Raw genomic sequence first — 14,784 nt, forward strand, 5'->3', positions numbered from 1 at the left:
CGGGGCCGGGGCCGGGGCGCTTCCCAGGGAGGCTTTTCCCCGGGCGTGATGGCTCCGAGACCGGTCGAGCTGCGGCGATTCTCTGCTGATGGATGCCAGCCCTAAACCGCCTGCTCAGGAATTTAGAGCCTCAGGCTGGAAGACTTAGGAGCTGGATTCAAAGCTTGTTGACTCAAGCACAGGCTTAGCCCTCTGCTTAGCTCTTGTGTTTGTGTGGGCATCCCAGGATAGAAAGTTTGGTTTGCTGCTATGCCACAGCTTCTCTCACCTTCCCCCATTCTCAGTATCTAACGTATACTTCTCACCCTTAGAATACTCTAGAATGGCTACTCTGATCTTTGTGGATAAGGAAAATGGAGAACCAGGCACTCGTGTGGCTCCCAAGGATGGGCTGAAGCTGGGGTCTGGGCCTTGTAAGTACACTGCTGCAATCAGAAATATACTGGTATTGTGGGTGTGCCTGCATCCGGTTGAGGCATTTAGTGTACTTTGTGGGCAATTGGAGTAAAGTTTGTCATCGGTTCCTTTTCACGTGCGATGTCTTAAGATGATTTAAAAAAGTATTGAATCTCAGTGCTACTTGATATATCATTCATACCGCTACCAAAAATGAAAATTGGGTTGGAGGGGTGAGAATTAGGTTTAAGTTTTATATATAGCGTTCAAGCTGCACGAGTATTTGCTACTGGAATATTCTTACCGCAAAACTTTTCTTTCAGTAATCAAAGCCTTAGATGGGAGATCTCAGGTTTCAACACCACGTGTTGGCAAAGTATTTGCTCCACCAGCCTTACCTAAAACTGCTAGAAAGGCTTTGGGAACTGTCAACAGAACTACAGAAAGCTCAACGAAGGCAAATGGACCCCTCAAACAAAAACAGCCAATCATTTCTGCCAAAAAGGTAAGTGTTGGCTATAAAGCCACTTTTTTCAACACTGAAAAAAGTGTTGACCCTTTGACTCTTAAAATGACTGTTTGCATCCTACCTGGCTTTCTTCAGTCTAAGTACAAGGGAAATAGAGGCTAGCAGACATAAATTAGCGGAGGGAGAAGTATATTGTCCTTTAGACTTCTCTGTACCGTGAAACTGGAAGTCTCAGATGCAGCTAATGCTTCTTTTTGCCTCACCTGTCCTTAACTAGTATCTTAGAGCAGATTCGGTTGATGGCAGCTACCTGCAGGGAAGTTAAAGTACTGAGAGAGGGTGCCTTTTGGGAGAGGTTACATGACTGCTATAATAGCTCAGGTGCTGCCATTCTCCTCGCCTCCCAGAGCAAGCACCAGCTTGCTAGGTGACAACTTGCTGGCATGCTGATCTTTGTGTGCATGTGTAGTACGTCTTAGGACAAGGATATCTTTTTTCAAACGTAAATTGACTTAAAAATGTTAGATACAGGTATTACAAAGATATGGGAAAAACGAGACTGTTATACAGAACTGAAGTGTGGGAAACCCTGCCATAAGGTGATCTCTAGGTATGCAGCTGTGAGGTGAGACAAAGCAGGACACACAGACTTCCAGTTTGGCCTCCTACTGTCGTAAACTTGTCAACTCCAGACTACAGAATTCTCATCCATGGTGTTCTCCTAAAGTCCTTGGATGTCTTTTGCTATCTTTTACTCAGTGTGTGTATTTTAGGAACACAAACTTGTTTTTAATATTAACCAAGCAAATAATGAGGTGAAACTGGGGGAAAAATCACACTTCCATAAGGGAGAAAAACAGCTTCAAGGATTAACTCCTATTCTGGATGCCCATTTTCTCCTCTGCTAGGTTGAATAATTGAGTTGATTAGCTCTGAATTAACTCTGCTCTGCATTCTTGATTACTTACGCTGGCAGGTGCTAATGCTTAATTTTCAGACTTTTGGGTCACACTATTAGAATTATATTTATATTATTGGACTTAGGTGTTCTGAGAATTAAGGATTATGGCTTCTTAAAAGGCAGCATGAAATTGACAGTTTTTTTTTTTTTTTTTGAGTTAGGGTCTCACTCCGTCACCCAGACTGGGGTGCAGTGGCATGCTCCCGGCCACTGCAGCCTCGACCTGCTGGGCTCCAGCAATCCTTCCGCCTTAGCCTTCCAAGTAGCTGGAACTATAGGCGCGCGCTACCACGCCTGGCTAATTTTTTTGATTTATTGTAGAGATGAGGTCTTGCCAAGCTTCCCAGGTGGGTCTCGAACCCGCGGGCTCCCAAAGCGCGGGATTACAGGCTGAGCCACCAAGCCCAGATGAAATTGACAGATTTTAAAACATGATGAGGCAGTTATGTTTTTGAGAAGGCCCTACAATCTGTTTTATTAATCAGTTGGTAAGGCTTCCATTCTCACTAATCCTTATTTTCTTTGATTGTTCTAGATGACTGAGAAAACTGTTAAAGCAAAAAGCTCCATTTCTACCATGGATGACAGCTATCCGGAAATAGAAAAATTCTTTCCCTATGATCCTCTAGGTAGTATCTTTTGGTATTGAAAAAATACTTTTGACCTTTTGTTTCTCTTAGAATTGAACTCAGCTTTAACTTGATGTGAATATGATATGACCCAAATTTATAATGAGACTATCTGAAACTGGGTTGCTTTGAACAAATGTACTTATTGGTGAAATTATTTGCAAGATATCATCTTAGGTCAGGAAGGAAATAGGAGCAAAGATTTGGGTGATATTATTCCTGTCCTCAAAAGCTTAGCACCTAGAGAAGGTAGGATATGTTTACTAGCACTGAACAAGTGTCTAGCAAGCCTTTTTAAAAGTGAGCTTTATGTCAAGTTGAGCAATGCCTGAGTACTTTGGTAAGATTAAGTATTTCTTTGGTTAGAAAGATCTGGCCAGAAGAGTGGCTCACACCTGTAATCCCAGCACTTTGGGAGGCTGAGGTGGGAGGATGGTTGAGACCAGGAGTTCCAGACCAGCCTGGGCAATATAGTGAGACCTCATCTTTACAAAGAAATATTTTTAAATATTAGCCAAGTGTGATGGTGCATGCCTTTTGTGCCATCTGCTTGGGAGGCTGGGGAGAGAGAATCGCCTGAGGCCCAGAGTTTGAGGATGCAGTGAGCTATGATCCCACCACTGCACTCCAGTCTGGGTGACAGTGCGACCTCATCTCTTAAAAAAAAAATTAAAACTGAGAAATTTAAAAAAATATTTGTTATAAACCCATTACATGATTATAATTTTTTAAAATATAAGGTAACTTTTCCAAAACAAAAAAAGTTAAAATGACATGGTTTGTATTTGTGAACATTTGCTTAATTTGGTTTGATATAAGCCAACTGAATTCTTGTGAATTCTGTATTCAACTTGTTGCATCTGTTTTGGTTAGAGTATATGAGGAAAACAGCAACGGCCTTACACAGCTACCTACAGTAGCTAGGAAAGTGAAGAGCATTTTATTTATTTGTTTTGAGTCCGTCTCACTCTGTTGCCCAAGCTGGAAGGCAGTGGCACGATCACAGCCACCACAGCCTTGACCTTCTTGGCTCAGTCGATCCTTCTGCTTCAACCTCCCAAGTAACTATACTACAGACGTGTGCCACCACACCTGGCTAAGTTTTTTATTTTTGTAGAGGTTAAAGCCTCGCTATGTTGCCTAGGCTGGTCTTGAACTCCTGTGCTCAAGCAATTCTCTTGCCTCAGCCTCCCAAAGTGCTAGGATTATATGCACGAGCCACCATGCTGGCCAGGAGGAGCATTTTAAAGCCTTCAGATAACTGTGGTTAGTTTTCTTTGCAACTACACTAAAACTCAATAAGTGACCATTAATTAATGAATGTATTAGTGCAGTGTGGAATCTGAAACCATATCAATGAGCATTTTTTATTTTTTATTTATACATGGAATGTATCTTATCTTTGCATTTCTCTTTTTTATACACTGATCTTTTGGAGAAGTATTGGTTCACTGAGCTATGTAGATCCCAAATGTTGAGATGTTTCCTTATGTAGTATCAAAAGCACATATCACAACTGATCTCATCAGAAAAGTCTAAGAAGATGGTCAAGCTAATGGCTGCAGATCAGTTTTCCAAAATACTTTTTTTTTTTTTTTTAATATTTTGAATTTTGTCATTGGCAACAGGCTCAGTTTTCCTCTAGGTGATAACTTCTTTCACTTTTTGAGAAAAAATTTGACAGATATCCAAGTCTGAGTGAACAGTTTGCTTTCTAATTTTTTTTTTTTTTTGAGTCAGAGTCTCACTCTGTTGTCCAGGCTGGAGTGCAGTGGCACGCTCATGGCCACTGCAGTCTTGACCTGCTGGGCTCAGGTGATCCTTCTGCCTCAGCCTTCCAAGTAGCTAGAACCACAGGTGTGTGCCACCACTTCTGGCTAGTTTTTTTATTTATTGTAGATACAAGGTCTTGCCAGGTTGCCCAGGCTGGCCTCAAACCCCTGGACTCAGGCAGTCCTCTCGCCTCTGCCTCCCAAAGTGCTGGGATTACAAGCGTGAGCCACCACATCCAGCTAAAAGCCCTCTAATTTAGCTTGCAACACAAATAATTGTACTAACTCCTTTTCTTTGAGATGATCATTATATATTGGTATGCAGCAGAAGTGCTTTCTGGCATATTTCTCATTTTATTGCATAGTATATTAAAAATACCTCTTCCCAAGGATTGAGAGCTAATAAAATTAATACTTCCTACTGCATATGGTAAAGTGATACTAAGTGAAACTGGCTTTTTTTTTTTTTTTTTTTAACTGCAAGTGAATAATGGTGATGACTAACACAGTTTACTGTTACTGCCTTGATTCGTGTTAAGGCACCAGCAGTTTTACTTACTGTTTTTCTACCATCGTTGCAAATGTCAGCATAGTGGAGGAAGATATTATCATGAAAAGAAATGGTTTTGACCTCATAGATTCCCTAAAAGGGTCTTAGACCCCACGTGTTTGCTGACTTCACCGAGAACTGCTGCTCTGACAAAGTGCTTTCTCTTTGTGACAGATTTCGAGACTTTTGACCTGCCCGAAGAGCACCAGATTGCACACCTCCCCTTGAGTGGAGTGCCTCTCATGGTCCTTGATGAGGAGCGAGAGCTTGAAAAGCTGTTTCAGCTGGGACCCCCTTCTCCCATGAAGATGCCCTCTCCACTATGGGAATCTGGTGAGTGAGCAAGTGCCTGCCTAAAAGGGCTGCAGACAGTTGGTTTCATAACACTTCCATGACCATGGGGACAGGGTTGTGTGGGAGGTTAGCCCAGGAGTAATTTTTCTATCCTTCAAACTACAGGGATTAGGTTTTAGAAGAATGAAAAAAGCTATTCTTAATTGGTATTGCTTTTTAGTTCCGAACACACCAGTAAAATTAAGTTCTTCCGGAAACAGGATAGTCTTAGACACAGCAAAAAAGATTAAATCTAACTTACATCCTCTTAGGCTATAAGTTGAAATATATACTTGTTCTTACTGCAGAAGTTTAATGTTTTAGCTTGAACTGGTGATCAAAAGCCATCATCGTTCTGTAAATTACATTAGTGGGACTATTAACTTTTTCTTTGTTCTCTAAGAACATTAGAGGTTGAGTTACTTCTAAGACTTCTTTCCTAATGAAGGTCAGTTCTGGGCTGCAGACACATTCCAAGAAGTGTGTGTAAGGAGGAGGTGGAGTAGAGATTTGTCAGGCAAAGGGAAAACGTTAATTTATGATTAAAAGTGACAGGTGGGGCACAGTGGTTCGCGTCTATAATCCCAGCACTTTGGGAGACCGAGGTGAGAGGATTGCCTGAGGCCACAGGTTCAAGACCAGCCTGGGCAACTTGGTGAGACCTTATCTCTACAATAAATCAAAACAATTAGCTGGGTATGGTGGCACCTGCCTGTAGTTCCAACTACCTAGAAGGCTGAGGCAAAAGGATCACGTGAGCCAAGCAGGTGGAGGCTGCGGTGACCGTGAGTGTACCACTGTACTTCAGCCTGGGCAACAGAGTGAGACTCCAACTCAAAAAAAAAAAAAGAGACAGTGAATGTCTATGTTGCTATAAACAATTACTCAAGGATTTGCAGAAATTTAATAAGAAATTCCTGTTTTCTAGATCTGTTGCAGTCTCCTTCAAGCATTCTGTCGACCCTGGATGTTGAATTGCCACCTGTTTGCTGTGATATAGATATTTAAATTTCTTAGTGCTTTATAATGTGTGTGTATTTATATTAATAAAGCATTTCTGTGTTTAATAGATCTTTTTCCTAATATTGTGGTTGGTATTCCTTGAAGTTAAAGCAGTTTAAAAACTAGCTGAAGTGTTTAGCCCACAAGTCTATAATTTGACAACAGAGACTTATCTGATTTGTAAAAACTTACCTTAAATCTCTCCAATTTAACAGCTTCATTTAGAAACTGCCACCATTGTCTCTGAAAAGTACATCCCTCAGTATATACTTTACTGCCTTTTTGCAGCTATTAACTAGTGACAGTTATTAGACCTCTTAATTAGAAGAGGCACTTCCAGCTCATTAAGTACCTATTGCTAAGCATTCCTTATTGCTGGTTCTATTTAGTTTCTAATGACTTTAATACTCAGTATTCAGTAATCAGGATTTGAAAGGCTCTAAATCTTCTGAGAACTCAACCTCCTTGGGATCTTCAATTAGGTTCTTTAAAGATTACTGCAGATAATTTATTGATGGTAAGATCGACTCTCCACCTATAGGAAACTATTTAGTTGTTTACTTGTGTTGGACATTAGTATTTGAGAAACATTGTGCTTAATGCTTGACACTTTTTCAGATGAAGGCAAAGAGGCTCAGAAGTTCATTTGATTTGCCAAAGGTGTAAAGAGCTAGAAAGTGCTAGAGCTGCTATTTTGGTTCTAAAACAGATTGGAATTAAAGTAGAAATTGCAAGTGGTTGCCAAGGGTTTTCTTTTTGTGAAGGGAGTAGATGATATAAAAATGTAATTGTTTCCACTATTTGTTGTTTTTGAGTTGGAGTCTCACTGTGTTGCCCAGACTGAAGTACAGTGGCATGCTCATAGGTACTGCAGCCGTGACCTGCTGGGCTCAGGTGATCCTTCTGCGTCAGCCTTCCAAGAAGCTGGAACTGCAGGCATGTGCCACCATGCCCGGCTAATTTTTTGATTTATTGTAGAGATGAGGTCTTGCCAAGTTGCCCAGGCTGATCTCAGGCAATCCTCTCACCTTGGCCTCCCAAAGTGCTGGGATTATAGGTGTGAACCACCGCACCCAGCCTTGTTTCCACTATTTAAGATTCCAGTGTTTCACCAGTCTGTGGTCTTGGGGCTTCCCTTGGAATTGTATATCTGTCATTGTAGGCCCTGTTTCCAGCAATCATTGGGCTCATTGTGGAATACTGGCTGTCTTTTAGGTGAGGTATGGGCTTCCTATCCCACAGACCCTATCTCAAATGGCCTTGTGGGGGGACCAAAGTCTTTTTAGTCTTTCTTCTCAGACCTACACTACTTAACTCGCTTTACTACTTAACTTCCTTTACTTGCTTGGGCCAATTTGATTTGATCCAATTAATTAAAAAAAAATTTAAACATTTTAAAAGTTTTTTAGACTGGATCTCACTCTGTCGCCCAGGCTAGAGTACAGTGGTATGTATGCTCATGGCCACTGAAGCCTCAACCTTCTGGGTTCAGGTGATTTTTCCATTTCAGCCTCCCGAGTAGCTGGTACTATGGGTTCCTGCCACCATGCCTGACTAATTGTTCTTTATTTTTGTAGAGACAGGGTCTTGATATGCTGCCTATTCTGGTCCCAAATTCCTAGGCTCAATAATTCTCCTGTCTTGGCTTTGCGAAGTGTTGGGATTATAGGCATGAGCCACCATGCCTGGCCTGATTCAACTGATTTTGTAGTCATTTGACCCTGATCCTTACTTGATACTAAGGTATAAAGAAGGCTCTTTTTTTTTTGAAACATCAGTAGCTTCTACACGCAAGTGAGAATATGAACCTTTTCTTTGTGGTTGTTATTGGAGGACACTAGAAGATTATTAGGTATGAAGAACATCTATAGCTACTGACGCTGATTTTAGAACTTTTACCTTCTCAATAGAACTTAAGCAGTCTGCATTTCTGGGATTAGTAGGGGAGAATACAACAAGACTACTAGAGCATTTGTCTTCAGGGGAGAGAAAAGCAAAATAGGCTGGATACAGTGACTCACGCCTGTAGTCCCAGTGCTTTGGAAGCCTGAGGTGGGAAGATTGTTTTTGGCCAGGAGTTTGATACCAACCTGGGCAAGGTAGTGAAACTTTATCTCTACAAAGAATAAAAAAAAAAAAAAAAAAAAAAAAAAAAAAAAGCCAGGCTTGGTGGTATGTACCTATAGTCCCAGCTATTCAAGAGACAGGTGGTAGGATCGCTTGACTGCAGGAATTGGGGGTTACAGTGAGCCAGGATGGCACCACTGCACTCTAGCCTGGGCAACCAAGAAAGACCCTATCTCTTAAAAAAAAAAAAAAAGATAATTTTAGCTGGGCTCGGTGGCTCAGCCTGTAATCCCGCACCTTGGGAAGCTGAGGTGAGTGGATTGCCTAAGCCCGTGGGTTCTAGACCTGCCTGGGCAACTTGGTGAGCCCTCATCTCTACAGTAAATCAAAAAATTAGCCGGGTGTGGTAGTGCACGCCTGTAGTTCCAGCTACTGAAAGGCTGAGGTGGAAGTGTTAAACCCAAATTTCAAAATCCGAGAGACCACCAAAGAGCCAGCTCTGATGCAAACACACAAGGGTCTTTATTCAGGCTCGAGTCTGGGCTCACGAACGAAGCTGGCTGTGGCTTCAGGGACAAGAGCCCCGATCCAGCATGGCAAGCAGTCTTTATACACCATTACAGAGGGAGGGAAAAGAACTCTAAGCTTGGTTTTACATGATTGGGTTATCTCTCCTAATGGGTACGGGAACACTTGGTATTGGTAGGTGCCTTTCGTGGGCTTCAACCTGACTGCCCGTGATTGGCAGAAACCCACCCAATGGGCAGAGTGGAATGTCAGATAAGTAGGTTCATACAGTCACTGCGTATAAATTAACCTGAGCAAGCAGGCAGATTACTAGCGTCTCCAAATCTGCAGCAAAGGAATGTCTGAAAGGGGCTTATCACTTTTACATCCCGTTGTAAAAGCAGAAGTCAGCATGGCAATTGGGACTAACAATGCTTAACCCAAGAGTTCATTAAGACATTATATACTTAAGACATTATATAATTACACAATCAGTCGCTACCCGGCACCTGACATATGCCTAATTCTACGGGGTCTGAGGTAGAATTTAAAGTACTAAGATTTCATAAAGTACAATGAACATGAGGTAGGGATATATAAAATATAGTGAACTAAACACTACTTTTACAGCAAGTATGGCTTTTTAAGTTTCTTGGTTTCTTGGGTCTCTCAGAAGGATCGCCAGAGCCCAGCAGGTCGAGGCTGTGGTGGCTGGGAGCAGCCACTGCACTCCAGTCTGGGCAACGGAGTGAGACTCCAACTCCAAAAAAAAAAAATTATAATTTTGAATGGCTTCTATACTCTGTGATACAAACCTTGAAACTTTGAAAAATCGTCTCTTGTGGAGGGAGCCAAGGGCTGGGAGCAAGGGGACTAGTCCATTCTTTACCAATTGACTACTCTCCTCAGGTCAGAACCAAGCCTGGAGTGATCTGATCTTTTCATCTGTTGTTAACCAGATTGCAATGAGCTTAATGTGTGTTGAGACTTTAATTGAGGACTTGAAGCAGATGCTCCTCCATGAATACAGATAATTTGCATCTTAACTTGTGGGGATGATTGCTGTTTTGTAAAAACAATTCTAACACTTGTTGAAATGCTAAGACACACTTCATTCACACCTTCCCCACTTTGTCAACGTGTACCTTTCTCCATACCACCCCCACCTCTCAGGGTCCCGTACCTCCGCCCTGGTAGAGGATGCAGGAACTCAGGAATGTTTTTGCTTCCATTTACCCCATAGACCTGCATCAGAAGCGTCCCTCCTTGTGTGAGCTCTGGGTTACCTTCCTTTTTGGTTATTTCCTTCCTCTCTTCAGTTGCAGCCTCTCCAGCCTCTATCCCATAACTAAAAATCCTCATTTCAACATCTTTCTCTAGCTAGGGACCTCTATTTCACTCTTCAGTGTTGGACTGTAAGAGGCTTAGTCTTAGCCTCTTTGCTAACCCTACAAACTCTTCCCGTGTGATCTTATTTACATGTATGGTTTAAAATACCATCTATGGGAGGCTGAGGTGAGAGGATTGCCTGAGCCCGCGGGTTCGAGACCCGCCTGGGCAGGTGAGACCTCATCTCTACAATAAACCAAAAAAAAATTAGCCGAGTGTAGTAGCCTGCCTATAGTTCCAGCTACTTGGAAGGCTGAGGCGGAAGGATCGCCGGAGCCCAGCAGGTCGAGGCTGCAGTGGCCAGGAGCACTCCAGTCTGGGCGACGGAGTGGGACTCCAACTCAAAAAAAAAAAAAATACCATCTCTGTGCTGATGGCCCCACAGGTATGTCTATCCCAGGTCTCCCCAGATCTCAAATCTATTTTGTCTGAAGTGGAACTTTTGATTCTCCCAAGTCTGTCCTATGCTACCATTCCCTACCTCAATAAGTGGCATTTACTCCTGTGACAAACCTAGGAGTCATCCTTGTCACCTTCATCTCTTTGCACATCCTTTTTACAACCCGGCCCGTGGATTCTGCCTATATGTATTCCTAGTTTCCTCATTTTTTTCTACTCCTAACTTGCAGGTGGTCATCTTTTGAGATCACCAAGTCCTAACTGGTTGTCTGCTTCCACTCATGTCTCTTTCTGTCCATTCTCCATCCTCAAGCAGAGTCACATTTTTTTTGTTTTTTAGTTGGAGTCTCACTCTGTCTCCCAGGCTGGAGGGCAGTGGCATAATCCCAGTCACCACAGCCTTGACCTGCTGGGTTCAGGTGATTCTTCCACCTCAACCTTCCAAGTAGCTGAAACTATAGGCATGTGCCACCATGCCTGGCTAGTTTTTTGATTTGTTGTAGAGATGAGGTCTCACCAAGTTGTCCAGGCTGGCAGAGTGACATTTTCTTTTCTTTTCTTTTTTTTGGTTATATTTTGTTTTTTAAATTGTGGGGTACAATTCAGGGTTAGGTATACAAATATTCATTGTGCAGGTACCCTTGTTGATGAGGTGTGCCCCACCCCTACCCAGGCAGATGACAACTGCCAATCCTACCTCTCCACCCTCTGCCCTGCAGTTTCCTGCTACTGTCAATCCTTTTGTTATAGTATTACGGTAGTTGTTCAAAATCCACTTATGAGTGAGAACATTTTCAAATGCAAATCTAATTGTCAGTCCCTGATTAAAGTCTTCCAGTGGGCTGGGTGCAGTGGCTCATGCCTATAATCACAACACTCTGGTAGGCTGATGCAGGAGGATTGCTTAAGGCCAGAAGTTGTAGTTCAACCTGGGCAACACAGCAAGACCTTGTCTCTACAAAATTTTGTAAAGAAAACTTATTATTTTAAAAATAATTAGCCAGGCATGGTAGCATGCACCTATAGTCCCAGCTCACTGGAGCCCAGGAGCTTGCGACCATAGCTCATTGCAGCCTCGAACTCCTGGGCTCAGGTGATTCCCCCAACTCAGCCTCCCCAGGAGCTGGGGCTACAGGTGTGTGCCACTGCAACTGGTTAATTATTATTATTTTTTTGAGTGGGAGTCTCACTCTGTTGCCCAGACTGGAGTGCAGTGTCCGCTCCCGGCCACCGCAGCCTCGACCTGCTGGGCTCCGGCAATCCTTCCGCCTCAGCCTTCCAAGTGGCCGGAATTACAGGCATGCGCTACCACGCCTGGCTGATTTTTTGATTTATTGTAGAGATGAGGTCTCGCTGCCCATGCAGGTCTTGAACCCGCGGGCTCAGGCAGTCCACTCACCTCAGCCTCCCAAAGGCGTGAGATTACAGGCTGAGCCACCAAGCCTGGCTGGCTAATTATTTTTAAAAACAAAAGTCTTCTAATAGATTCTCACTGTGTCTTGGATAAAATCTAAGCTTGTGTCCCTGGTTCTGGAGGCCTTATGTGATCTAGGCCTTGCCTGCTGCCCTGGTATTACCCTTTCTGCGTGTCCTCCCCTAGAAGCCAGCTGTGCCACCCTTCCAGTTCTAAGTGTGCCATTCCTACCAGTGGCTTGGCACCCTGCTGCATGCATACCTAGTCTCATGACTGCTGCCTCCTGAGCTGCATGTATTGCTCAGATTCTCCTGCCCATTGTTGGTGCCCTCTGACCTCACCTCAAGTTGAGGACCAGCTTGCTTCCCTGTCATTTATGTCTCACCTTCTAGTCATCTTCATCTTCTTTATCCAACACCTCTAAGTGGTCACTGAGTCCTGCCAATCCCACCTCACATTATTTCGGAAGGGCCTATTTCAGCCACATCATTTCTTACCTGAGATATTCTAACAGCTTCCTCTTCCTACTTTAATATCCACTTTCCACATCCAGGCTCCAGATGGCAGCCAGGGTGAATGCTCATGTTCAGCAAATGGGGTGGTATTGTTAACTTTTAACATCAGTAGTTCTAAACTCTAGAAGTTCGATTTGAGTCTTTTTGGATATTTTCTGTGTCTCTACCTTTTAAAATTAAAAAAAAATTTTTTTTTTTGTAGAGACAGGGTCTTGCTATGGTTGCCAAGGCTCAAGCAATCTTGCCATCTTGGCCTCCCAAAGTGCTGGGATTACAGGGAGATCCACCGTGCCCAGTCCCTCTGCTTGACTTTTTAAACAAATGTTTTCAAAATCTTTTAATATTCTTGTCAGCAAATTCTAACATCTGTGCCAATTCTGGGTCGGTTTCAAGTGTTTTTTTCTTTCTCATCACAATGTGTATTCCTGCTTTGCATGCCAGACATTGCCAGACATGGATTTTGACCTTTTTTCATGCTGGGTGTTTTTATATTTCTATAAATATTCTTAAACTTTGTTCTGGAATAGGATTATTATCTGGAAACAATTTGATTCATTTAAGTTTTGCCTTTAAAGTTTTTTTTTTTTTTTTGGGGGGGGGGAAGGAGAGAGGGCAGAGACTTTGTCACCAGGCTGGAGTGCAGTGGCATTATTATAGTTCACTGTAACCTCCAATTCCAGGCTCCGGTGATTCCTTTGCCTCTGAGTATGCACTAAGCCCTGCCTTGCCTTTAAGGTTTGTTAGGCAAGATCAGAGCAGTATTTAGCCTCAGGTGAATATGCCCTACTACTGAAGTGTAAGACTCTTAGGACTTTACCCATTGTTCCCTGAATTATGAGGTTTTCGATTCTGGCTCATGGGAATAGACACTATTCCTGGCCCTGTGGCAGCCACAGGCATTCTTCTGTCTAATCTTTTTGGCTAGTTCTTCATGTGCAAGCACTGATCAGTGCTCTTCTGAATACTACAGGGAGACCCTCTGCAGATTTCCAGGGTGTTATCTCTCTGCATAACTCACTGCTTTCCAGTATTCTGCCCTGCAGAGTCAGCCTGCCTTAGACTACTCTGATCTTCCTGTCTTGTCAGTACAGAGAATCTGCTGGGCTCTACCTGGGTTCCCCTTCCTTCCCACTCTGAGACCTGGAAAATGCCAAAGTGGCCAGTGAGGACAGTCATTGGGCTCACTGCTTTCATTTCATGTCCCTAGGGTCCGTTGTCCTTTGTTGCCTTATGTCTGCTCTCTTGGAAGCCATTGCTTCCAAGCCATATATTTTGTTGTTTCATGCAGGAAGCTGAACCTGGCTCCTGTTACTCCATCTTGATTGGAATTGAAAGTTCCTTCCAGGTGTCATTTACTTTTTCTTTCTTCTTCTTCTTTTTTTTTTTGATAGAGGGAAAATTCTCCTAAAATACAATCATTTTTGAGTGTACAATCCAGTGGCTTTTAGTACATCATGGTGTGCAAGCATCACCACAATCTAATTTCAGAACATGTTGATCACCCCAAAAAAGAGTCCCATGCCCAACACGCAGTCACTCCCCACTCCATTGAGTTTTCAGTGTTGTCCACTCTGCCAGAATGATGTCTGAGTCACGCAGAGCAACTCACATGGTGGGGTTTGGGGGATGCCATTCCCTCTCCTGATTTGCCTGGTTTGCACCTATCTGTACTGAGATGCTTCTTATTACCAGAAACCTTTCCTGTTACCCCAAGTCTGAGCTAGGTCCCCCCCAATTCGCTCCATTAGCCCTAGGTGCTTGGCCTTCTAGTGCTCACCATACTAAGCTGTGCCTGACTGGCTGTCTCTTCTGTACCAGAAGCTGGGTGACGTCTGTCCTGTTCAGAGCTGTGTTCTCACATCCGTTGTGGCAGGGACTTAGGGACTTGTTGAAGTGAATGAAGGTTTCATCAGTCCCCGGGACCCAGGTTCCTAGAGGCTCAGGTCCATCTGTATCCACTCTTAGCATCACACAGCATCAGGACCAGGGAGCCTATCTTTAAGGTTTCTACAGAGAAAGAATGGTGGGGGCAGGGGCAGAACCCAAGTCTAGAAGACTGGCTCCCCCAACCCCAACTAGACAGGTCCTGTCCCATTTACCTGCACTCCACAAAGTCGAGGTATTGTCCATTTACTGAGATGATCCAGCTCCTTAGGGGGAGCATGAACTGGTTTTCTTTCCTCATTAACTGCCACCAACTGTATTTTGTTGACCTCTCCTCCCTGCCGGGTGGTAGGTGATGCTTAACAGCATTCAGACAGACTTCAGAGTTCTCTAGTTACTTTTGGTTAAAATTAAATGTTGGTTTGGAATGTTAACCTGAGTCCTGTTCATTTTAAAACTTGAGGTTTGGCCGGGTGTGGTGGCTCAGCCTGTAATTC

The 14,784-nt window shown here is 43.3% G+C and overlaps 1 protein-coding gene across 2 annotated transcripts; it reads left to right on the forward strand.

Moving 5' to 3' along the window:
- The first annotated feature begins 63 nt into the window (after positions 1–63).
- Positions 64–6,182, forward strand: PTTG1 (pituitary tumor-transforming 1). Of its 2 annotated transcripts, XM_021717169.1 has the most exons (6): positions 91–162; positions 312–413; positions 720–901; positions 2,362–2,455; positions 4,952–5,110; positions 6,039–6,182. In XM_021717169.1, the coding sequence occupies exons 1-6, from the start codon at positions 93–95 to the stop codon at positions 6,116–6,118; spliced, it is 687 nt and encodes a 228-aa protein (XP_021572844.1). In that variant the 5' UTR covers positions 91–92; the 3' UTR covers positions 6,119–6,182. The 2 variants fall into 2 exon arrangements, with proteins under 2 accessions (XP_008065435.1, XP_021572844.1); XM_008067244.2 differs by having other exon boundaries at positions 64–413; positions 6,039–6,181.
- The last annotated feature ends 8,602 nt before the right edge of the window (positions 6,183–14,784 follow it).

Source organism: Carlito syrichta, unplaced genomic scaffold (assembly GCF_000164805.1).
Source record: "Carlito syrichta isolate Samal-C Ts95f unplaced genomic scaffold, Tarsius_syrichta-2.0.1 Scaffold309435, whole genome shotgun sequence".
Taxonomy (NCBI): domain Eukaryota; kingdom Metazoa; phylum Chordata; class Mammalia; order Primates; family Tarsiidae; genus Carlito; species Carlito syrichta.